The following is a 25,052-nucleotide window of genomic DNA, read 5'->3' as shown; positions in this document are numbered from 1 at the left end:
CACTTGGCCCTGTTGTTTACACACACACACACACACACACACACACACACACACCCAATAATGCCAAGCTGGGGACCAAGCCTTGAACCATTCAGGGTCATTCCAGATCCTAACTATAGCAGATTGGTGCATACCTATAATCCTAACACTCAGGAGGCTGAGGTAGGAAGATTTCGAGTTTGAAGCCAGCCTAGGCTACACAGCAAGACTCTATCCAAAAACAAGGTGTGAGGGGAGATGAAACTATAACTAATACGGATAAAGAATTAATAAGGAAATTGGTCAAGATTGGTCACGCTGACGAGAATTGCTTCATAAAATGGTGACAGCAAATCTGGATTAAAGTAGATCTGAAAATGAGAGGTGAAGAAACAATGAAAAGGAGCACAAAATTGGGACCAAACTGGAAAGAGATGGGAGATTGAGAGTGGTAGGTTGTTTTTACTTCCTAAACCTTATTTTCTGTATCCTCTGGAAAGGCATTATTTCTTTTCATAATTAGAAAATATATCCATATTATGCTATTTTTATTCTTAAACAAATAAGAGAATGGCTTCCTCTGTGATTAAGTACTAGATTGCTCAAGGGCTAAGCCTATAATTGATATGATGGTCCTGATATTGGTGAAAAGTCAATAGAAAGAGATGCAGAAGGACATTGATGTTCTTATACATACTGACTTCTTTAGCCCTTGAGAATACCAAGTCCTGAAAGTAAAATTGCTTCATAGCCCTCCAGCATCATTCAGCAGTTAGTTATTCTGATGTTCCCTTTTTATATAAACATCACTAGTTAAAAGGTTTTTTGTTTTTTGGGTTTTTTTGGTGGTACTGGGGTTTGAACTCAAGGCCTTACACTTGCTGGCAGGTGCTCTATACCACTTGAGCCACTCTGCCAGACCAAAAGACAAAAATTTTAAAGTTGAAGATAAACTCATCATCTGCAATACCTCTTAATGTTCTAGTTCATCTGTGTACAAATATTAGTCTCAACCTAAAAAACAAAAAGCAAAACCAAGCAATTTTGCAGAAAATAACTTTTTTCCAGTTAATGGTTTGCTGCATTAAGCTGATACTCTAGTAAAGAGGAAATTGTATATTATTAAATTGCAATTAAAAAAAAATTTAGAGATTCTGTGCTTTTCAGTCTTGTTTTAAAGACAAAGAAATGAATTTCATTAAGCCTTTTATTCTGAGGGAAGTACAGGTTTCAGTTAGAAAAGGAAATAAATATGTCATGAACTTCTCAGGAGTTCATAAGTATTTTGGACCTAAATTATGACAAACTTAATAAAGAAAAATTCTGTGCTCTCTATTCTGATGCTAGAAAAATTGTTTTATAATTAATGCATATGAGCTATAGGTAGATATACAAAAATGTCTTAGGCTGTTAGTTTTGTAAATTACTTTCTAATATGTTGCAAAATAAAAACAGTAATACTAGAATAAAAAATTAATATATGGATGTTAAGCCATAGTGTTACTCATTATTTTATGAGTACAGTTAAAGAATTTATTTTATCCAAACTGGAAAAATAATTCTGATATTTAAATAACAGAGTAACTTTTGATTTTAGGTAGCAGTGATGGTTCTGAACTAAGTGAAGAGACCTCCTGGCCTGCTTTTGAAAGGTAAGAGAAATTATTCATTTAAACTGCTTTGGATTTATTTTGTCTGTTTTAAATGATATGATGAAATGAGTTTAAAGAGATATTACTATCCCTAACTGACTAAGTTTCTTGCTGGTAGGAGAAATTAGAAGTTGGTATTTAAGTCTGGAATTGTAAGGAAGTAGATTGGCTATTGATACTCTATATATGTTTATTTGATGTCTTTACATGTGTATTTGAATTCTAAGTGCATTTAATTATAACTTAAAGTTTCCAGTAATCTTATTAGTAATAAAATTTCAATAATAGCCATAGTTAAATGTTCAAAATGAAATCATTCTCTTAAGCCTGGGTAACTTAAGTAATTCTAAGGCATTTTGGAATGGCCAACTTTATTCTGTGCTATTTGGCAAGGGCAAAAATGACAGTAAATTTTAAATTGAAGTTTGAATTTAAATGGTCAAGCAATACTATAAATTATGCTTTCTTCTTTCCTTGTTTCTCTTAGCTGTAAACCATCATTAGTGTGAAGTTTTCCTATATTGATCTTGAAGTGCAAGATCTCTCTGAGAATGTAGCCAGTTAATATAGTTATTTACTAAATGTTCATTAGGATCATTATATTATCTCTCACTCCTTCAGTACTACTATTCTCAGACTCATAAGACACTTCACTCCTGACCAAAATAATTGCTCCCTTTTGTATGTGAACTAAGCAATTAAAGGATGGGGATACCGCTTAACAGAGAGCACTTGCCCTAGGACATTCAGGGTCCTGGGTTCCATCCCCACTATAAGGAAATTAAAGGAAAAAAACAAAAAAAAATAAATTCCTAAGGAACAAGAGTTCTGGGTATTTTTGTTTTGTGTATGTGAAGCACTAGTGTATGGCTACCACTAAGCCATGTCCCCAACCCCTAGGATCATTGTTTAGGTTAAATGTCACATGAAAACTGGAGTTGAAAAATATTTAGTTACCCAACTCCCTATCAATCGCTTTTTAATAGAAAAGTTCGAAATTAAATTATATTTGAATTGGCTAATTCCTGATACAACTTCGTAAAGATTTCTACCATTGTGTTATTAAGGTTTAACCCATAAGCACTGGATCTGAGTGTACTTTTTTGATCCTTTGTATTCTAATTTTTGAGTGTTCCCAAGTTTTATTCTCTTTGTTGGGGGATTCTTAACAATTTATTCTTACACATTGTTTCTCTTCCAACTGCTAAATTTAGGTTTACCTGAAATGAGGAAAAGACAAGAGTTGCCTTGGGTGTATTCTCTGAGATTTTACAAACTGTCTTTCCCTCTAAAACAGTGTAATGCCGTCAGGTCTTGAATAAAGAGTATATTCTCATTTTTAGATTAAAAGTTTCTTAGATTGTTCATGGTATAAGTGACTAACCCAGAGTGGTATTGTGTTCATCTGTTCTCTTCCCAGTGAGTAAAAGACAGTTTTTCATGTTACCTTTATGTCTCAAAACAATATTTTTCTTGTATGAAATGTTCTGCTTTGCAGACATTTGCAACTAAAAAGATCTGTACTTGCGCTGTGTTTAAATCAGTAGCTCTTGAAACATTTTGAGACCAGTTAAGTGACTTCTGTCTATCAAAATTAAACATGAAATAATAAAAAGTGAATGCAGGGGTGGAGGATAAAGGAGAATGTTGCAGGGGTGAATTCAACAATGATATATTGTAAGAACTTTTGTAAATGTCACAATATATCCTCAATACAATAATAATATACTAATAAAGAAGTGAATGTATAGCTAGGATTTAAAATTCTGTGGATAATGAACTTAAAGATAATGCTTATTTCTTTTTCTTCCTTTCTTTTTTTGTTTTCCTTGCTGGGGATCACAAGCGTGTCTTGAACACGCTAAGCAAGCGCTCTGCCATTGAGCTACAGCTACTCAGAATTTACTGGGGTTTAAACTTGGGGCCTCCCTCTAGCGAGGCAGGGGCTCTACCTCTTGAACCACATTCCTAGCCCTTTTTGCTTTAGTTATTTTTTGAGTACGGTCTCATGTTTTTTCTTGGGCTGGCCTGGACCACGATCCTCCTAATTGCTGGAGCATGCCCAGCTTACTGGTTGAGATAGGGCCTCACTAACTTTGTGCATGGACTGTCCTCAAACCTCGCTCCTTCCAGTCTCTGCCTCACAAGTAATTGACATTAGAGGGTGAGCCACCATGCCTGGTTTAGTTCTCTAAATTTTGATACACCATTTTCTCCTCTTATTTCCTAGAGAGGCATCAGATATTTTATTGCTTAAGTTGCTAAAATACTTCTTTTCATTTTAAGTATATCAGTGCTACTTTTGGCTTTTCCCAGGCAAAGGTGCGCGTGTGTGTCTGTGTGTGTGTGTGCGCGCGTGCCATTTGGATAAAACTCTGCCACTCATACCATTGTTATCATTTATTATTGGCTTTCTCAGTTTATATAGAAATAAAATAGTGCCTGTATTTATTACTTAGTTCTCTTTTATTAGTTTTCTTTGATATACTATAAAAGACAAAGAGGTTTTCCATATTAATTTTATGTTTACAAGCCATGTTGCTTTTAGGTGTCTTCATAGGGACATATACTAAAAATGTTTATACAAATCCAAGCATTGTATTTAAACTGAATGCTAAGAAAAAGAATAGAAACAAAAGGATTTGTGAAGTATTTTTCAGGTTCTTATATTATTAGCCCATAAATAGCTCTTTAATTTTTTGGCAGATTTATGAAAGTTAAGTATATATGACTGTAATAAACACCTATACATATCTCCAGGGTCAATAGTGAAATAAGTTTTTGGAAAGTATGCTGCGTGCTTTTAAAAAAAAAAAAAAAGAGGATCAGTCTTATACTGTCCCTTTGTAAGATTTAGAAAGCTCTAGTACATGAAAAAACTATTATACTATTCTAGGTGTTGATAAGTGTGTGGATAAAAGTGTATGTAATTATATACAATTTATAATGGAATCCAACAGGAACAGATTGTACCATTCTCTCGGCCCGGTGACAAGAGTGGCACGAAATGGCTATCGAAGCCACATGAAGGCCAGCAGGTACAATTTCCCTGCATCCAGGGGTCACAGTACTCCCCTCTGGTGTTGGTGATTGTCTTACATGGGTGTGGTCTGACATTATTTCTGTTCTTTCTCAACTAATTGGTTTTAAAATTAAACTAAACAAATTGCCCACAAGAACTTTCTTTCCAAGATTTAATGTAGAGATAAAGTTTGTACAATTCCTTGTGATCCTCAACGTTAACTGCTAAAACTTGGGTCTTTATGTCACATTTTTTAAGTGCTTCCAAGTTGGTAGCCTTTTAACTGCACAGGTCTTTCACATGCTAGTGATTGGATAAGCAATGTAAAAATCTATTATTCTTAAACTGGAATCAAAGCATTTACTTTGCCAGTACGTTTATATTTAGTTTGTCTTTTTTTAAGAATTTTTTTTCAGATCTGAGTTTAGACAAATCTGTTTCATTAAAAAATTTTTACATATTTCAGCCCATTAGCTTTTCATCTGGTTAAGCTGGGTCTTCTGCACTGTGTTAGCTGGGGAAGCAACTAAGGTTGGATTGATTGAGAATCTAGAGGATACAAATGGGTAGTTAACCAATTCAGAAGACAACAAAATAGTAAACTTCAGAAGCAAACTCTGTTCAGTGGTGTCTAATCTCCTTGTGTATACCTCCCTGAATATAAATAGCTACTGCTTAAAATTTGTAAGTCACTTTGAAGACACCTAAATAATCATAAAGGAATAAACTGGAAAACTTCTGTTTTTCTTTGCTGTTGTAGGAATTCTGCAGCTCATATCAAATCTTCAGAAATTGGCATTTTTATCAGTGTATATGTTTTAGTTGGTTCATGTAGAAGTCATTCTTGTTTTAAATATAGGCTCTTAAATCAGTTGGAAAGATAAAAATGGTTATTTTGTGATTTTTTTTTTTTTTAAGATAAATGAAAAGGAAATCGTGCGTTTGGGGGAAAATTCCTTTGTCAGAGAGCTGTTCAGCCATAATCAAGCACTTACTCATTGGCAGCATTTAAATGTCATTAAAATGTATTGCAAAAAGCCAGTTTTGAAAAATGTGTTGTTGTTACTAGTTTTTTCACCTATTTTACAATTAAGCATGAGTTTTCTTTTTTTCTTGTTGAGCTTCTTGTATTTATATTTTCAGTTTTATATATTTAAATACTTTTAATAAATAGAATCCTCATCTCTCCTACCAGGACATAGAGTGTCTAATGGGAAAAATAAAGTTACAACAATGATGCAGTATAACATGATAAGAAGAAAAAACTCTTAATACTTAATCTTTATTAAAGTGAATTCCTGCATTCTTTCTAAATTATACTTGTTCAAATTAGTAACAGTGTATGTTTTTTAACCATCTGCTAACTTTCTAACTTGCTTTTATGACAGCTTATAATTTCAAATCAATAAACCTTTAAAATTGTCAGTTTCTTCTTTGCTTTGTAAAAAAAGTAGCAAAGTTTTTAAGTTAAGAATAGTAATATTTTATTTAACTACCTACTTCATGACTATTACAGACTAAAGCTCTTCTTTTCTTCATTTCATCGGTATAGTTCTGCAGAATCAGAAGATTTGGCAGTGCATTTGTATCCAGGAGCTGTTACTATTCAAGGTGTTCTCAGGCGGAAAACTTTATTAAAAGAAGGCAAAAAACCTACAGTAAGATCACATTATATTAATTTTTTACATGTCTAAAAATATGCAAATGCACAGGGCACTAAAAGTGCTAAACAATTGCAAAAGAAGCAGATATGTAGTAGATCTGGGGTAATTTAAAATGCACATTTTCCTTGGTATTTCTAAAGGCATGACACCTGCCATGTAGATTTCAGGTGAATCATTTATTAAGGGTGTTTAAGCCAGGGTACTCCTGTCCTTCTCTTTACCTCCTAAAGGTAATTCTTACACAAAACTGTTTCTTAAGAAAATTCTCAAAGTATATTAAGAAATACTGTGAGGACAGGGCATGGTGACTCAGACCTGTCAACCCAGGGGATGGAGGCAGAGATGCAGGGTCAGTTTAAGGTTCAAGGTCACCCCAGGCATAAAGTTAACAGCCCATCAGCCAATAAGCTAGATGCGGTGGCTCTTAATCCCAGCTGTGTGGGGACATAGATGGGAAGATTGTGGTCCCAGGCCCACCCCAAGCAAAAGCTTGAGACGCTATCCAAAAATAACTAGAGCAAAAATGGCTGGGGGCATGGCACAAGTGGTAGTGTACCTGCCTAGCAAGGGTGAGCCTTGAGTTCAAACTCTAGAAATACCAAAAAAAAAAAAAAAAAAAAGTAAAGAAAGAAATATTGTGGTAATATTTAGGAAATAGAGTAACCTAAACAGTGAAATTTGACCAATTTTGTCTTATCAGTTTATTTAAATCTCTATAATCCAGTTTTGTTTGCAGAGAGTAAATGTCCTCCAAGCAATAACTAAGGAAAGAAGTTTAATGGAACAAAGCTTTTCATATGTAACAAAGAAGTTTGTTATTTCCCAATACCTGCATAGTAGTTTGAGTACAAAATTTTTTTTCTTTTCTCAAATAACATTATAATGTTTATCTAATTTAAAATATAAAACCATCCACTTCATACTCTTGAAGATATATATAAAGCCTTCTTAAAATACAAAAATGGTTTCCATATAATTTTATTTTGCGGTTTACATTAGTTATCCAAACACACGTACAATCAGGAAGCTATAGTAGGCCATTCAGCAAACTCTGAATAGCTGTCAGTTGTGGCATTAATAGACCTTTTGTGTGCCTAGTGGTAAAAATAGGCCAGTGAACGAGATGAGACAAAGTGTCTGCTTCGTGGAAATACATTCCACTAAGAAGTAGAGGGTAAGCCCTTAAAAATGAGGTCATGGGATGCAGAAAGATGGTTTGATAGCAAGACACTTGAGTTTACAATTTGTAAAGAAAGTGAATTAGCCTGGTGAAGATAAGATCTAGAGTGCAAGAGATAAGGGCCTGTGTGGTTGAAGCATTGAAAGTGGAGGAGAGAGAGCTGATGAGTTGCTTGATGATGTATTATATATGATGTATAAAAGAAATGGTGGAAATGAAAATAACATCTGACTGGCAACTAATCTTAGGTGGATGTTGAGAACATTTTTTTGAAATGGTGGTAGGTGGGGGGCGGGCAGGTTCACCCTGACCTGCTTATTGAACATTCAAGTAGAGCTGCCAGTTTAACATTTAACAAGTGCAGTTCATGAGTTAGTTAAGTAGAGGGATGGTGGCCAGGGAAGTGCTTTAGTAGTCATTAGCATACAGACAGTATTTGAAGTTTGGGAGTGGGTGACACAGTATCTATGAAGGAAATGGCACTGGGAAAGAAAACAGGGCTGAAGATAGAGCTTTGTATAATCAAAAGTCTGCTATAAGAAGAGTGTAAAGGAAAGCCTAGAAAACTGTTATCCCAGAAGCCTAAGTTTAAGAAAAGGAGTGGGACAAGTATAGTGGCACATAGGTGTAGTCCCAGCACCTAGAGGATTGTGAGTTTGAGGCCAGCCTGGGCTACATAGGGAGACCTTATCACAAAAAAACAAACAAAAAATGAAGCCAGACATGTTGATACACACTATAATCCCAGCCACTTGAGATGTGGCAGTAGGAGTATCTCAAGTTTGAAACCAGCCAGGCCAGACAAAGGTAGTGGTATTGAGATTCTGTCTCAAAAATAAAAGGACTGGGGGTGCTTAGCTCAAGTGTTGGGATGCTTACCTAGCATGTGCAAAGCCCTGATTTGGATCCCCAGTACAAAAAAAGAAAAAAGGGAAAAAAAAAAAAAGGAAGAAGTGGTCAGCTGCGTCAGGTGCTGCTAAGAGGTTAACTGGTAAGGAAAGGATTGGATAAATGTCAGTGATCAGTGACCTTGACAGCAGCTGTTTCAGCCCGAAACCTCACAAATGAAGTAAGTTGAGTAGAAAATGGGAAAAATAGACATAAAGGCAGGAATTAGACACAACCTTCCAAGAAGTTATGCTGTGAGAGGGAGCAGAAAAATTGGATAGTGTCATAGGAGTCAGGGTCTGGGCAAAGAGGATTGAAGTAGGAGATGTTAGAAATCAGGGCATAAAAAGAGAGCTGAGTTTGCCTTCAGACAGAATCAAGGTTAACTAGTCTGCAAACAGGCAGTTAGGTGAAATTGGTGCTAGGAACATGAAGTTGTCAGCAGCTTTCATCTGTTTTTCTCTAAGAAGTCTTCAGTAACATCTGAAGGGCAGGCAGAGTAGTAGAATTTTGAGGAAGGATGTGGAGTAGTTGTCTGCAGAGGAAGAGAGCATACTGACTAGGTTGGGTATAAGGAAAGTAACTTCCCATTGCAGATTGAGCATAAATTTATTAGTTGGCATAATTGTGTGATTTCTCTAATAGTATTCTGCTAGTATGATACAGTGCCAAGTAATCAGATGGTTAGATGTGACTAGAGTTTTATCAAGGTAGAGGAGCTATGAGATTAAAATGTTTGGTAGGGAGTGGATAGAGTGCTGGCCCATGGAATATATTCCAGAAAGGAAAAATAAGGCAGTGGTAATAACAGGTAGTATTAGAAAGTGACAGGATTGTTAATGAGATCGAGAATTAACTGAATAAGAGTATTAGAGTTGGAAGTCATAGGTAACTCTCAGGTTAGGACTTTGTGGCTGAAGAGTGGCTTATTACTGCTAGAGGTAGAGACTGAGAGCCAATAGTGCTTAATATATTACATAACTATATTATAGGAATTTATGATGTGTGTGTATCTCTCCAGGTGGCATCTTGGACAAAATATTGGGCAGCCTTGTGTGGAACACAGCTTTTTTACTATGCTGCCAAATCTCTGAAGGCTACAGAAAGAAAACATGTAAGTATTCTTCCTCTAAATTTTTAACATTGTTTCACAGCCTCTTTGTAGATATAAAGAAAACAGTCCCAACAGGATGCAAGAAATGTTTAGTTTTCCCATATTCTAATCTAGAAGTTCTTATACTTATTCCTGGAATGAATACTGTAATGGAATTATTTTTATTTAGTAAGACCATTCCAAGGAAAGTCTTGGAATAACCTCTATTTTGAGGTTTCTTTTTTGAATACTATTTTTCCTTTGCAGATATCAAAATTGCACGTTACAAAAATCTGTCTTGGCATCAAAGCTTTCTCAAGCTGAGTTTTCTGGTTCAAAACTGTTGCCTTGTAGTCTCAGTTCCTAGTATGTAAAATGTGAAAACCTGGGACCAACATCTGGAGTTCTTTGTATGTCAGTCTCTGGTACGGTGACTTCCCCACCAGTGAAGAAGAAAGAGTGATCACAGCAGTTTTGTCATATCAACATTCTCGCTTTGTATTACGTAAAATAATACAATGCTCGCAATGCTGTTTTTGTCAGGGTAGAATCTTCTGCAAATCTCTTGCATGCTGTTTTGTTTCATATGCCAGTGATGCACTCTTTAAAAGGAAGAACAGTTTCCCACGCTACATTAATAGAATGCTTTTGAGAGGATCTTATTTCTAAACCATGTATTGGGGAGGGGGGAGGGGATTAAATGATTTACCCTACTGAGGAAAAAGTGAGCCAACTAAAGGAAAAATGTCAGTCCTTTTTGTATTTAAAAGTTTTGTAAGTGATAGTGCATAATTCACAGAAGCTCTTTATTCTCAATTTTAGTCCTTTAATCAAACCAAAGTTATGGAAGGGGACATTTTATAGGGGCCATAAGATCTCATAGCCTGCCTTACCAGCATTCTCCCTGTCACTGCCTAAATTTCATATTAATCATTGCTTGCTTTTCTTTAGAGTGTTACCATCTATGTTTCCCTAATTAATACATTGTGGTTTTGAATTTTGTGGAGTTTATTTTGTGGGTAGTGCTAGATATTGAACTCAGGTGTCTTATGCTCTACACTGAACTACACCCCCAACTCCCAAAATCTTTTTGTTTGTTTGTTTGGTTTTGGGGATTGTGGGGACAGGGACTAGAATTTGAACTTGGGGCTTCATGTTTGCAAAGCAGACACTACCGCTTGAGCCAAACCTCCAGTTCATTTTTCTGTGTTTTTTTTTGTTTTTTTAAGATAGGACCTCTCAAACTATTTGCCTCAGGTTGGCCTCAAACTGTGATCTTCCCAATGTCAGCCTCACAGGTAGCTAGGATTACAGGCATGAACCACCAGCACCCAACTTTTTTAGGTTTTTTGGTTTTTGGGTTTTTTGAAATAGGCTCTTGCTGTGTAACACGGGCCAGCCTCAAACTCAAGGTCCTTCAGCTTAGCCTCCGAGTGCTGGGTTACAGGTGTGTACCACTGTGCCCATTGGAATCATATATTCTTAAGCAGTGGCTTCTTTGTTCACTATTATACTTATTTAGATAGGCACTATACTCAGGTAAAGAACTTAGTGATCATGGAAACTCATTCTGTGCATATTTATTTTTTGTACTCTATTTGTGTAGTCAAATAGTTTAAAAATGAAAGCATTTTCATCATTAAGTAATGATGTGTCCAAACCCTGCAGGGTTATACTGATCAGTTTCACTAGAACATTTTACAGAGTGATTGACTCCAGTTACTACTGCTGTACTCCAAGGGGGAAAAGGTTGAGATGGTTAAATTAAGTCCTTTGTCTTCAGATACAGAGAAGTAATTTTTCACACACCATTTTGAGATACTTGTTGACTGGGTTTCACTTAATGTTCACTATTATAAAGAAGTAGCTTTTCAAAATAAAATTTGGGGTTATCTTTCCCTAGCTTTAATTAGAGAACAAATTAGAGAATTTATAACTGAATTTGTCATATATGTATTATGACAAATATACATATTTGTATATGTTAAGTATGATTTTCTGTTTGGCACTGCTACTTATGCATACTAATATATACTAATATTATAGTTTGGAGTTGACTATATGAGGTTTCTAAATAATATATATGAAATAATTTAGAAATTATAGTGGGTTGTAAGAAACTAAAAATGAGAACCAAAAAATACTATATTCTTCATCTTTTCTAAATGAGACTGTTCTGGACAGCATAGAAGGCCTGGAGACAGGACTGTGTCATTATTTGGTATTAATTTTGGGATGAAAAGTGATATGAGACAGAACTAAAAGCAACCAAGGAAAAATGTTTTTAAATTTTTTCAAAGTTAAAATACAAATAAATTGGAAGAAAAATACATGCTATAGATTAGCAACAGATAGGGATTAAAATCATAAGTAGATACACCACCACCTATATTGTGTTCTTTCCAAAATACTTAACCCGAGTCTTATTGTTAGAAAATGGAAGGCAGAGAGACAGCTTAAACACCAGCCCAGGGTTTATTGTTCGGACAGAAGCCCTGTGGAGAGGGACCCCAGCAAGAGAGCTAGAGCCCACTGCCACACACAGGGTAGGGCTAGATACAGGGGGCTAGTGGAAAAGTACCAGGAAGGTCACTAAGGGATACCATTGCTGGGCAACCAAGAAAACTAAGTTGTAGTTACTCAGCTGTCCTTGGCACCCATCCAGGGAGTTAAAGGTTAACAACTGTCCCTTTGTCAGTCTTTGGGGTTAGGTGGGTAGTCCTAACCCCAAGGGGGGGAGGGGATCCTGTTCTAACATGGCTGTCCTCACTGTTAACCCAAACACTTACCATGATGTAATCAAATTCCCTTTGTGGGATATTGTTCAAGACATGCCTGGATTCTTAAAACAGATCAAAACTTTGCAAGTGGGATTATGGGTTGAGGGCAGGAAGACTACTCTAGATTGAAAGATACATGATGGCTAAACGCAATGTGTGTACCTTGGTTGAAACCTGAAGTTAGATATTTTAATATTTTCTCAAATACACTTTTTTTAAATTTGCTGTTGAGAAGTAAGCTTGGGAAGAATGGTTGAGGTGAGAGAAAAGAAAATATTTTGTTCCATCTCTATTTTTGAATGTTTAAAAATGAATGCATATTGCTGTGTGGTGGAACACTCCCAGTGCTTGGAAGGCAGACGCAAGAGGATCTCAAATTCAAGGCTAGCCTGGGCTACATATCAAGATCATATTTAAAAAAAAAAGGAAGGGAGCATAGTTTTTAGTGAAAGTGTATTGTTTGTAAAAAAAAATAATTTATTTATTTGTTTGCAACTGTTTGAACCTATCATTACATGATAATGAGTGAATAAATATTGTTTGAAATTTTAAAAACCAAATACACCCTTGGGAAAAAGTGTGTGGTATACATACGTACATACCTCCCATGACTCAGTACAAATAAAATGGAAAAAGGAAAATAAAAGATGAACTGCAGATGGCTGATAAACATGCAAAAATGATCAACCACAATAAGTTATCAAAAATTGCAGATTAAAGAAGACACTTTTTGTCATTGGACAAAAATCTGGAAGTTTGATGATACTGCATTAGCCATGGTATAGGAAACATGGATTCTCATCCATGATGATCAGAAACATAAATTGGCATTGCTTTTATGGGAGGCAGCCATAGTCAGTATTTACCTTAATAATGACTGCAATTCCTCATCCAAGGATGTGTCCTACAGAAATCCTTGAACAAATACACAAAGACGAGTATATATCTTTCTATACATAAAGCTGTCTGTGGTGTTTCAACAGCAGAAATCTGAAAACACCCGAGATACTTAATACCAAGAATACTTCACAATAAGGAAACAGTTACTAGAAGATAAAAATACAAGGCACAGTATTAGCATATAGAAAAACCAACAGCAACAATGACACATAAAAGCCTCTGATCAAAAAGGCCGCTGACAAGTTAGACAGCTTTTTCATGTTTATTGGTTATTCATGTTTTTTCCATGAAGATAAGTATTTTGCTTATTGTAATTGTTAAAAGTTCTTCATATGTCCCAGATAAAAATCTATTAGCAATTAGAGGTTGTGAATATCTTCTTCCAGTTTGTTTTGACTGTTTAATCTCCTTATGATATAGTTTAGCAGCCTTTTTTACATACTGCTAAGTTCAGTTTGCCAGTATTTCAATTTTTTCATTTATTCATGAATGAGATTAACTTCATTTCTTATTTTATGGTAACCTTTCTCAGGGTTACAAAAAGTATAAGAGAATAGCTAACTGTAAAGGTAACAAGCATGCTAAAAATATGCCCCCCTCCTCTTGTTTTTGAGAAATACTTTAAGAATTGTCTAATAGCATTGCTGGTTTATGATCTCATCAGGTTTAAGAATGTAAGTATTTCCTAAAGCTATAGTAGTATATCTAGGAAAAACAGCATGGATGATATTATCACATTCACTGACAGTGGAGAACAAGACCCAGTGAATCTGGGAAAAGTCTGGAATGTAGGAGGCTATCCAAAGGCTGTGTGCCTCAATGCAGCTTAGTAGTGAAAAAGTCCCAGGCTGACCTGGACCAGAATGAAGTCACAAGTTTTCTCTCATTAGGATTGAAAACACTGTCCTGCCACTTAACTTTTATTTAGAATGAACCATAAGACTCCTTGATTTGTTCACAAATTATCTTTTTATCTCAGTTCAAATCAACATCAAATAAGAATGTATCTGTAGTAGGATGGATGGTGATGATGGCTGATGACCCAGAGCATCCAGACCTCTTCTTGCTGACTGACTCTGAGAAAGGTGAGTTGTTAGAAAGACCAGGGGTTAAAGTATTGTGTATACATAACTTTTGATGCCCAAACCCAGTTTAATTGAGATACTCAAGGACGAGTTTGTGTGGTTTTATCTGTTGAGAAGAGCCGATTTTCCATACTTCATGGGAATAAGCTTGAAAATCGAAAGCACAAGTAATCCCTACAGGGATTGGGGGGTGGGGCAGGTTTGAAACTTTATCACTTTAAAATCTGAGATTATACCCTACTGTAATAGGGTGTTATTCTCAAATTCTGTAAGTACCAGTTTTCCTTTGAATAACTTATTCTGTTACTCTAATTGATCATTTGGCTCAGATCCTTAAGTTAATTAAAATACTTGACATATGATATATAGAGACATTTATGAATACAATAATTGACTATTGACCTTGAATTTGTAAAATGAATGGGAAAAACTGGAGGATGGGCTGTGTAGCATCACATCACACCTCCTGGCCCTGCCTGTTCCTTCAGTGGATACCACTGGAACCATCAGGAATGATCCTGTAGTGGTTGCTACTCTTCCTTCATAGCAACTGCCAGCTGTTGACAACACAACAAAGGAGGTCAAGAAAGAAATCATCCACTCCAAAACCTTTTAGTGATTTCACAACTGCAGTATTATCTTTTGTTGATGTCACAACTATATATTGACCTCTATTTATTCAGATGCCATTTTGAATCAACATACTCTGCTTTTAGGATATTACAGAGTTTTAAGTAAAAACTTAAGTCTATATGTTGGATACAAAAATGTCTTGAGGTAAAGTGATTTACAGAGTAAGAACTCCCTACTCAACATTCTTAATTTACAGCCCCTCAAAAATCTAAAACATTATTTATAAAGTGCATTTTAAAATGAGATCATTTTCATTGGATTTTGCTAACAAATTTGTTTTCCTTCAGTCTTCCTTAGTATACTTAACAGAACTATTTCATAGTAACTGAGGTTTTTCTGACGTCTATACTGAGGTCTTTGGCGGGGAGGGGCAGGGTAGGTACATTGTCACTGTGACCAGCTTAATTGTAGGGATGCTTTTTATTCAGAATGACCAGATGTCTGTGTCTGAGTTCAGCAAACAAAACAATAGTATCTGACTTACTGAACATTTGGTGAAGAAAGAAACAATTGCTTCTGAAAGTGAAAAAGGTTTTTGAATGTTAGACTCTCAAAAAAAAGCCATATAATGCTTAAATAAAATCAGGCTCTTGAGTCAATGAATGCAGTTATAAAGGAAAGAGTCTAGATCAATGAAAAAAGCAAATCTAATCTTAGAGTAGCTTATAGTACGCAAATCTCTGTTTATTCCCTACTCATATTTGTAGCCATATAAAATATCCTTTATTATGTGACACTCTTGACACACTGATAGTCAGTTACAGGAGCTACTGAATACCCACAACATAGGTGATTTCTAATTTCCTAAAAGAGAAGTGGTATCTCCTTAGATTTTCACTGAGAGCCCCAGCAGAACCAGAGATCTGCAATAATCTTGGCAAATAAAGGCATAGCTGTCGTTTAAGTGGTAGAAATATTGAAGCATTTTAGCATGTAAACACTTGGTACTAACGCTTACTATTTAGATAGTCTTGAGAAGTATCAAGAGCCATTATCTTGCAGTTTTATCCACACATACAAATCTAGAGAAGCCACACAATTATTTTACTTAGATACTATTTTTAAGGAGCCATAATTATAGTGACTTTTGTGGATGTGTGTTGTATGGGGAACCCTATATTGGGAAATTGGGTATAAATGAATAGAAATCTGAAACTGAGAACTGTACTCATATTTGGTTCACTCTTTTATGTCTAGCAGAATTATGTGGCATAGTCCTTAAATTTTTATTTATTTTCCACTCGCTTTTGATAATTTTAGGAAATTCATACAAGTTTCAAGCTGGCAGTAGAATGAATGCAATGCTGTGGTTTAAACATTTGAGTGCAGCCTGCCAAAGTAACAAACAACAGGTGAGCATTTCTCTGAATTCTCAGAATAATCCGTAATTTGGTAATATATTGAAAAGTTCCAATGAGCAGTGAGTATACTAGTTGTCGTTTTCTTTTTTTCAACAGGTCTCATAGCTCTAAGGTTCAGGCTGACCTGAAACTCATTATATAGTCCAAGCTAGCCTCAAAGTCATGAACCTCCTGCCTCTGCCTCCCAAGTACTGAGATTACAGGTTGACTAAATTTCTTAATGAAGTAGGAAATGATGTGGTTTTTATTCATCTTATTGACAACAGTCAGTAAGACATGAAGTCTACATTTTAGACATAAAACTAGTAAACAAAATTTCAAATAGTAAGAAATATAAAACAAGCATAATATGATATAGAATTAAGAAAGTAGAAACAACTTTAGGTAAATAAGTTGCATAGCAGACCTCTCCTTGACATGATATTGACATGAATGATACAAGGAACAGGCCACGTAAAGATGAGTGAGAGCAGAGAGCTGAACCACAAGAGACCCTGAAGCTAAGGTGCTCAAAACAGAAAGCCAGTGCTGGTAGAATGTAAGCTCTAAAGGGTATAAACTAGGTAGCATTTTAATTAAAACCATCCTAATTTATCTTTAATCTACAACTTGAGGTAGTTTGTGGAGTTTAAATGAAAAGCCCATTCTTTTTTAAGTATTGCTGGAGTGGGCTTTGTTGTAGTAATTTTAATTATATATAAAGGACCAATAGCGACATTTGGCACCATTTTTAGCTCAATTTCTTTTACCATAGTAGTGTAAAAGTGTATTTTTTTTACTGCTAAACAAGTCAAGCAGATGCACATAAATGGGTTTTTTTTTTCTGTATTTGCAACAATCAGAGTGGTAGCAGATTTATAAATAAATAAAACGTGAAGTTTGAAACATTTTAGAAGTCTGACTCAAATGCAAAATACCTTAAATCACATTCAAGCAACTTGGAAAGAAATGAGATCTTATTTAAATATGGATTTCTTATAACCAGACTTGCACATGAGCATTCGATTGCATTTGATTTATAATTCAGTTATGATTGTATTGTGCAACAGGATTTTTCATTCACAAGCTAACACGTGTAAGATGCTCATGGTTTTGAGTATAACAGGTTAACAGGTTTCAGAAAGACTGCTGACTAGGGAGAGCTGTTGGGTTGTATTAAAGGCTGAGATGGAGAGCACTGCCGTGAGAGTAGCTCTGCCAGCACAACTTTGGGAACCTGCTTTAAGGATTAAGAGTGTTTTCTGTAGACCTTAGAAGATTCAACTAATTTTTTTAAAACAAAGCATATTTTAGAGATTGCTGTTGAATTTCACACTTACAAGAAATCAGATTAAGTACAAAATAATCTATAATCAGTGAAGTATTACATAACCTATTAATTTTTCAGTCATAAACTGTCAAATCAGAATTTATCTAATGAATTTATTCTTTCAGACTTACTTTCATGATGATTTCACAGAGAAGTCCTTAATCATGTTTCTTACAGAATTGTCTGTACTGGTTTTTTAAATGTTCATGTAGGAATTCATTATAACTTAAAATGGATTATGTCAAGCATTTTCCTCTGGAATTTCACATTACACATATTGAACTCTTCTTTCCATTCATTTATTCATTTCTATAAACAAGAAAGATACTGTCTCTGCCCTTTCCACATCCAAATACCAATTTACTTGAAATAACTAATCTCAATGATTTTTCTCTAAAATGTTCTAGTGTGTTTTATTCATTATTCATAATTTATTATATTACCTTCTATCAAATTCCTTCTAAAAGATATTTATAGCTGGCGCCAGTGGCTCACACCTGTAATCCTAGCTACTTGGGAAGCAGGGAACAGGAGGAATACAGCTCGAGGCCAGTCCAGGCAAATAGTTTTCACAATCCTGTCTCAAAAATATCCAGTGCCAGAAAGGGCTAGCAGAGTGGCTCAAGTGGTAGAGCGCAGCTTAGCAGACATGAGGCCCTGAGTTCAAACTCCAGTACCACCAAAAAGTAAAATAAAAAAATAAAAGATTATTTAGGTCTGAAAGATTTGGGCTTGCCTAAATAACATGGAAAAGATAAGAAATACTAGTTGAAAAACAGCTTTTAACAATCAGTTTGTAATTTTTTTTTTTTAGGTTCCTACAAACTTGATGACTTTTGAGTAAAAGCCTGAGAAAGAAGAGTTGAACCATTACCCCTTGGTGGGAGTGGGGACCTGAAGAAAGGGCGCCAGTTGCAAACCATCCCGTGCCAGAAAGAGCCCTGAGCTCCATCTCAGCTTGGAGTTCTGAACCAAAAAGCACTAATTTCAGGGAATGAAGTGAGATATATTCCAAGAGAACAATAGAGTTGGCAAAACAAACTGCCATGAACCATGCTTCTTATCTCTGAACTGACCTGTGGAAACCACTGCCTTAAAAGAATGAAAGGAAAACCAACATGATACACCAAATAGTGTGTGTGAATCTTATGGCGGTGCTGTGTTTGGAATAGATTGTAGCTAATTTGCATTTATTTTAACTTTGTACTAATTTTGGAGGGAGGAACCACCTTTTTTAGATACACTTTAAAAAGGAAAAACATTTCTTATGGATTACATCAGGAACTGGCTTTGAACTAATATAGTAGGGATTATACCAGCAGCCCCCTCTTCCTCCTCCCCCACCCCCAGCAAGGTTTGTTCAGCCTGCAGAAGTGTGCATCCTCACTTGTTTCCTCACAGCAAGAGTGTGGGAATTACAAATGTTGATAATGTAAATTGTGGTTTGTTTGGGATTGAGGGGGGGTGGTTTTTTTGTTTGTTTTGGATGAGGAGAGATCTTTTTAAACACTAATTTCTGAATTTAGTACATACGGGGAACATTGTTTCCTGTCGGAGGCACAAAAAACAAAGTGTTCACATGCCAGAGTTTTTTTAAAGTAGGCCCCAGAAAACATGGTTGTTTTTAACTGGGTTTAAAGTTTAGCTTCCTCTATGAGTTCATTGTAGGTCAGACCACATATCTGGTAGAGAACTATAATCCCAAAATAGTTTCCTGAGGTTTTACATTAGTTAGGTTTTTTTTTTTTTTTTCAAGTTAATTGGATTATCCTTTCTCCCAGTCACAGATGATTTTTATCATCAAAGGCTGGTAATATGGATATTTTCTTTAACAGTGTTTAATGTGCATAATGCCAGAGTTATTTTTTTATTCATTGTTGGCTTAAGATTCAACATCATATTCGTTTAAAAGATTCTTTATTCGTGTGTATGTATTTTACCATAAGACAAAATAATTTTAAGAGTGATAAAGGCTAAAGTTTGAGGTTCTACAAATTTTAAGTCTCATGCCTTTCCTCCTTATATGACTTACCATAAGCATACCAAACCATTTTCCTAAAAGCTTACTTATAGGTCCCTGACACGAACCATAATTTGTCAGTAATTGACCAAGCAGTCTTAAGAGAGCTCTTCTATGCAATAATGCATTCAATAGCTAACAAATGCTGACCTTAAAAATGAAAAGTTTGAAGATGAGATACCTTAGAATAAAAAAAAGAAAAAACACTTGAATAAAGATTCTATTGAATGTTACAAACTTGTGAGGCATAAATTTTAGTAGTGGCCCAGAATAAGAAAAGCATTTTGACCGGTACCTATTAACCGACTTCTGTTACTTTGGGCCTCACGTGAAGTTCCTCACACTTGTATTCTTAAAGAATTGTATACTTCTTTAAAAGTTGTATTTTACCCTTAAGTCAATTAAACTTAAGTAGAAAATACTGCATATACAATAAGTAGCTAAAAATCTCTCCAAAGGAAAGCAAAAAATCTTTTTCTGAGTGTTTTTAATTTAAAGGTTTCAAATGTGTTTCTCATATAACAGTTAGAAGTACATAGTGACATAGGCTACAGAGTGCAAGTATTGCCTGTGGTGAGTGATTTTTCAATTAATCTACGCTTAACCCATGTTAGGTACACATAGATACCATCTGCATAGCCAGCAGTATTACTGTGTAGACCTTGCACATCTTTTATTTTGCATTTTTGAAAATTTCTTTATTTTTGTTCATAAATAACATTTTTAATAGTATATGTGCTTTTTAAAAAATACTGTAAGTTAGAACCCTGTGGATTTTTTTCTTACTATTTTGTCTTGAATAAGCTAAAACAGATACATATTGGAAGTTAACTATATCTGTGGAGATAGCAATTCAAAGTCAGAGCCTGACATCACACAGTTTTGCCAAAGAGAGAGCACTAAGATGGGAGATGGGTTTGATATTTTCAGTTCTAAACATTAATGGATGCTTTATAGAATAAGAATGGTGTCCCATATTTGAAATTCTGGCCTTTGAAATTCTTAAACTTCAGTAGAAATAATTTTTCTGTCATCAAATTTGTTCATTCAAAAGATTAGTCATAGCTTTTTGGGATTATTTTAGCATTTGAAACAAACTGAAGCGAGTGAGAAGTGAATTGAAATAGTGTGGGTGAGTTTTTGATCTTCAGTTCACAATATGATACCTAATTATAATCCAGGCAATGACAATATAAATCACCAAACTACACTAAATATTTGGGTAGTTTATTAATGAGAAAGCAAAACTTCTTATAAAACCAGCCTTCAATTGTAAATTAGTGACTTAGTAACTCAAAACGCCCATCAGCATCAAGCTTGTTTCTAATGTAGCCAGGAGGAACTCATTAGAAATTCAAGAAAATTTAAGTCATTTGTGAGCATAATGACTGGCATATTATATAGCGTGGGTGGTGAAATAAAAATATTAAAGTTAATTGCATAATGATCTTCCCAAGCACTGTTTTTGGTTTCATTCCCCGTGTTCGTGTTAGGACTTTTTTTCAGAGTATTATTTTTATTATAACCTCTAATCTCTAAGAACTGAAGAGAATTGATGAAACACATGTTCCTCTGTTTTCTTCAGTGTGTGAATATCATTTGTGTAAACATTATAGAAAGGGATCCAAGCAGTTTGAGTGGTTTTTGTCTCCTAGGCATGTGCTTCAATGACACATACTTTCCTGTGTGGAAAATTGCAATTGCAGTACCTTCTGTATAGATTGTATTGGTATTGGGTAACTTTATGTCAAGAGTCAGGGTGTTTATAGCTGCAGTGTTTTTGTAAGTGGCTTTTATTCCTCTTCTAGAAGATTTATAAAAGAGCCCAAGAAATGCTATTGCTATGGGAGGAAAAAATGTTTACAGCCTCTAGCAGACCTATGCTACTTGAAGCTGGTACCTCTTAGGAGCATCCAGTGAGTTTGGGTATTATTAGCATCCACCTGTCCAAGTGACTTTAGCCTGTTTTTTTTTCCAAGGTTAAATCTATAAGCTGTATACGTTTATTACTGAAAACAAAACTATGGGGCATCATATTAATTGGAAGTAAATACTAATAGTAGATTTAATACATTGGCTTTTTAAAAAAAATATATCCTCTGTTAATTTCCTTCCTGGTTTTTGAGACACATTCCTTTACAACCAACTTTTAAACCACCAAATTATCTTCTGTAAACAAGGACTACTAGTGTTGCGTAACAGAAGATGATCTTTAATAAAGAGTCTGCTTGAAAGGCTTTTAATTGGATCCCTCTTTGAGAATGAAGATGCACAGCGGAACACTAGTACTACTGTTGCATGATATAAATAAGGCGAATGATGAGGTTTGTCTGACTTCTTTTAGTTACCTTTTAGGGATTTGCTTTTATTTCATCCCTTTTGTATTATTTCTTTCAAACATTTTACAGTGAGAGTGGTATTCTGTGTTTTCTAAGCCTCTGAGATACAAAAATGGTAAATTACTTTCTTTTGTGAACCTTCACCTTTTCAGAATGATTTAAGTACCTTTTTATTTTGCTAACCTAAAAATGGCTTGTGTCTAAAGTGACTTCTATTTAGAGGGCCCTAATGAAAGAGATCTGTGCATAGAAACCCTTCAACTTACTGAAACAACTTAATTTCACCTGTATCTCCAGTTTTAGTATAGGGAAAATTTGACCAGTGCCTTATCAGTTTGAAGACCAATTTTTAGGGCATTGAGCATGACAATAACCATTTGGCCTCTTCCTCCTCTTACCTCAGGAGTATGTTGGCCCCCTTTCCACAGCTTAATCCTGCAGCAAGCCTAAGGAAGTCTGATGGCAGTTCTCCTTGGTTACGGAGTCTTTTAGAACAAGCTCCCACCTCGCTTCTGTCTTTTCTAGGTAGGAGATTAAAAGTAAATCCAATCAAATCAAACTTTAAATAAGCTAAGCACTCTTAAAAACAACTTTGAAGAACATTCATCCAGCTGGATTCAATTTCTTTTTTCTTTTTTGTTTTGAAAATAGATTTAATGATAAGGCCTTTTGTGAAATCTCTAAAAGAACAAGATACATGTAGAACAATTTGTTGGGGTTTTATTAGAGCCATTAAAACACTGAATGACAGTCCCTTTGGCCACAAGTGAGATTTACTTCAGTTCGTTCTTAAGTTTCAGAACAAACAAGTACACATTTAACCTTGCAGTTACTGTTTACTTGAAAATATTGTGCAAGTGAAAACTCCAACATATAAATTAAAGGGAAATTAAGGGACTAAATTAGCTTTCTCAGTAAAAGCAAGGTTTGGAAATACTTTGCTTCTCTGAAATGATTGGAAGACTTCGAGCTACTGTTGTTTATCTGCACTAGGATCCTATCTTCACGTTTTTTAAAGGGCTAGTGTGTTCCAGGGTAGACAGACATAGTCTTTAAACCCAAATGAGAGTTAACTGGTCCTTGAGGGTTATTAGAATTTAAAATGTGATTCTAGCCATTTGGACAGAAAATCAATGTTAGGGTTAAAAGAATATATAATTAGAGTGCTCTGGGATGAAACTTTTCTCTCCCTTAACAGAAGAGCAGAAAAATTCATAAATACTCACTTGTGCTCTAAATACCGGCTAACAAATGTTGTTTGCCCTGAAGATGCCACCTGCTAGAACTCCTCACAACATAGTCCAGTAATTGCATAAGTAGGACTGTAAAATAGCTGATAAGTTACCAAACTCTCAAGTGTTTTAACACCTTAATTGGTGACATTCATTGCTTAACAGCCAAGGGAAATACCCTGGGGAATTGGGAATCTGGTTCACAGCATAATCTAAAAGAGACTAAATGTGTAGGGAGAAGTACCCAATGATAGCATACAGGAAAATGCAAGCCATTTTTATTCTTTATCCCAGTTAACTTGAGGTACTCTAATGATGAAGCACTTAATTGCATTATGACCTCCTTGAGTGATGTGCAACTTGGTTCCTCTCTCATTTTTTGTTTCCTTTTAATATGCAAATGTGAGTGTGTGACCTTCATTCAGTGTGTTTGCATAAGCTAACTTTAAATGAATTTAAGAACAGTTTTCTGAAATATTTCTATGGAAATAAATCACTTAAAACGATAGATTGTGTGAGGATGTTTTGTTAAACTTTTATCATTAATTTTTAAAGTGCAAATCAACTGTAAATTGATTTTTTTTTTCACCTTTCAAAAGTAGTCATCAGAGATTGCTGCTACAGGAAAAGTTCTGGCTGAGTAAATTTTAGTTGCCCTTTTCTAGCCCAGAATGAGAATGTACCCTGTCATGCATATAGAGGGGTTTTGGGACATAAATCATAAGTGTCTAATAATCTTCACACTGTGGATATCAGCAGTCCCCATTGCTGATATGAGGTCCTAAGACCTCATTACAAATACTGTGTTCATAGGTTTTAAGACATGACATTTTTAATTCTACCATCTCTGAAAACAGAACCTGTTGTCAGCCTATGGAGCTTTAAATCAGTAGCAGTGTTAGTCTCCTGGAAGACATTGGCTGGGTATTTGTTACACCCTACCTTACAGAATTCCACATAAGCCCAGAAGATTTGGGAACCTCCTAGCTAGGGCTAAATGCCCAGGGTAACCATAACAAGTTTCTTACCTTGTTTAGTGGCCTTTGAAGAGTCTCGTTGTTTTACAGGAACCACAAGAGAGTGACATTTCACCAGTGGTGTCCACCTTTCTTTAGTTCACACAGTGCCAACTTTGTCTTATAATAATTTTCCAGATACACATATTTCTAGGTTCCATTTACTACCATATTGTCTTCATTACTGGGTAGATACCTTAAATATCTGTTGACATAATTGTGTGTTCTTCAAAATTGCCTCAGATATTCTTGATGCTTCCCTGTGAATTCTAGTATCAAACTAGTCATGTTCCATAAAAACACTGTAGTTTTATTGGAATTGCTTTGGATTATAGATTGAGAATTAACAATTTTTAAATGTTTTACTCGTTTCACCTATAAGCATAAAATGGCTCTCCATTTATTTAGGACTTTAGATACTCTAATAATATTTTACTATTTTCTCTCTAATGGTATTTTACATCTTTTACTTATGTCTGATAAGTTACTTTTTGTTTTTACAGTGGCTTTTTTTACATTTCCTCACTGGTTATTACTGTGCATAGGAATGCTATTGATTTTTACATTCCATCCTTATATCCATTAACCTTTTTGAAATTGTTTAGTTCAGATAGTTTGTAGATTTTCTTGGAATCCTGTTAACTGCAAATATGAACAGTTGTCCCTTCCCAATTTTTTTTATCTCATCTCTCTTAATTTGGCTGGGACTGCAGGACAGTACTAGGTTAGACAGCATGTCAAAGAATGTTAATTACCCAGTCTGAACCCTATGCTTGTTCTGTTACAACATAGCCCAGATATATTGTTTTTCATTTTATTTTTAAGCAAACAGATTTTTTGCTTAAATTTAAACTTAAATTTCTGCTTTTGTGTGTGTGTGCGTGTGTGTGTATGTGTGT

At 35.1% G+C, this 25,052-nt stretch overlaps 1 protein-coding gene across 4 annotated transcripts in view; it reads left to right on the top strand.

Moving 5' to 3' along the window:
• Ralgps2 (Ral GEF with PH domain and SH3 binding motif 2) overlaps positions 1-23,645 on the top strand; it is a 153,280-nt gene extending 129,635 nt beyond the window's left edge. For 3 of the 4 annotated variants that reach the window (XM_074047353.1, XM_020174742.2, XM_020174744.2), the window contains exons 14-20: positions 1,577-1,631; positions 4,592-4,669; positions 6,206-6,311; positions 9,407-9,499; positions 14,138-14,243; positions 16,137-16,228; positions 18,361-23,645. In XM_074047353.1, coding sequence (XP_073903454.1) covers positions 1,577-1,631; positions 4,592-4,669; positions 6,206-6,311; positions 9,407-9,499; positions 14,138-14,243; positions 16,137-16,228; positions 18,361-18,390 — 560 coding nt within the window. In that variant the 3' untranslated portion in view covers positions 18,391-23,645. The remainder of the gene's footprint in view (positions 1-1,576; positions 1,632-4,591; positions 4,670-6,205; positions 6,312-9,406; positions 9,500-14,137; positions 14,244-16,136; positions 16,229-18,360) is intronic. The other variant, XM_020174745.2, reaches the window with a different exon arrangement.
• The last annotated feature ends 1,407 nt before the right edge of the window (positions 23,646-25,052 follow it).

Source organism: Castor canadensis, chromosome 11 (genome assembly GCF_047511655.1).
Source record: "Castor canadensis chromosome 11, mCasCan1.hap1v2, whole genome shotgun sequence".
Taxonomy (NCBI): domain Eukaryota; kingdom Metazoa; phylum Chordata; class Mammalia; order Rodentia; family Castoridae; genus Castor; species Castor canadensis.
Note: the sequence above shows the minus strand (reverse complement) of the source record. Positions and strands in the feature narration are given on the sequence as shown.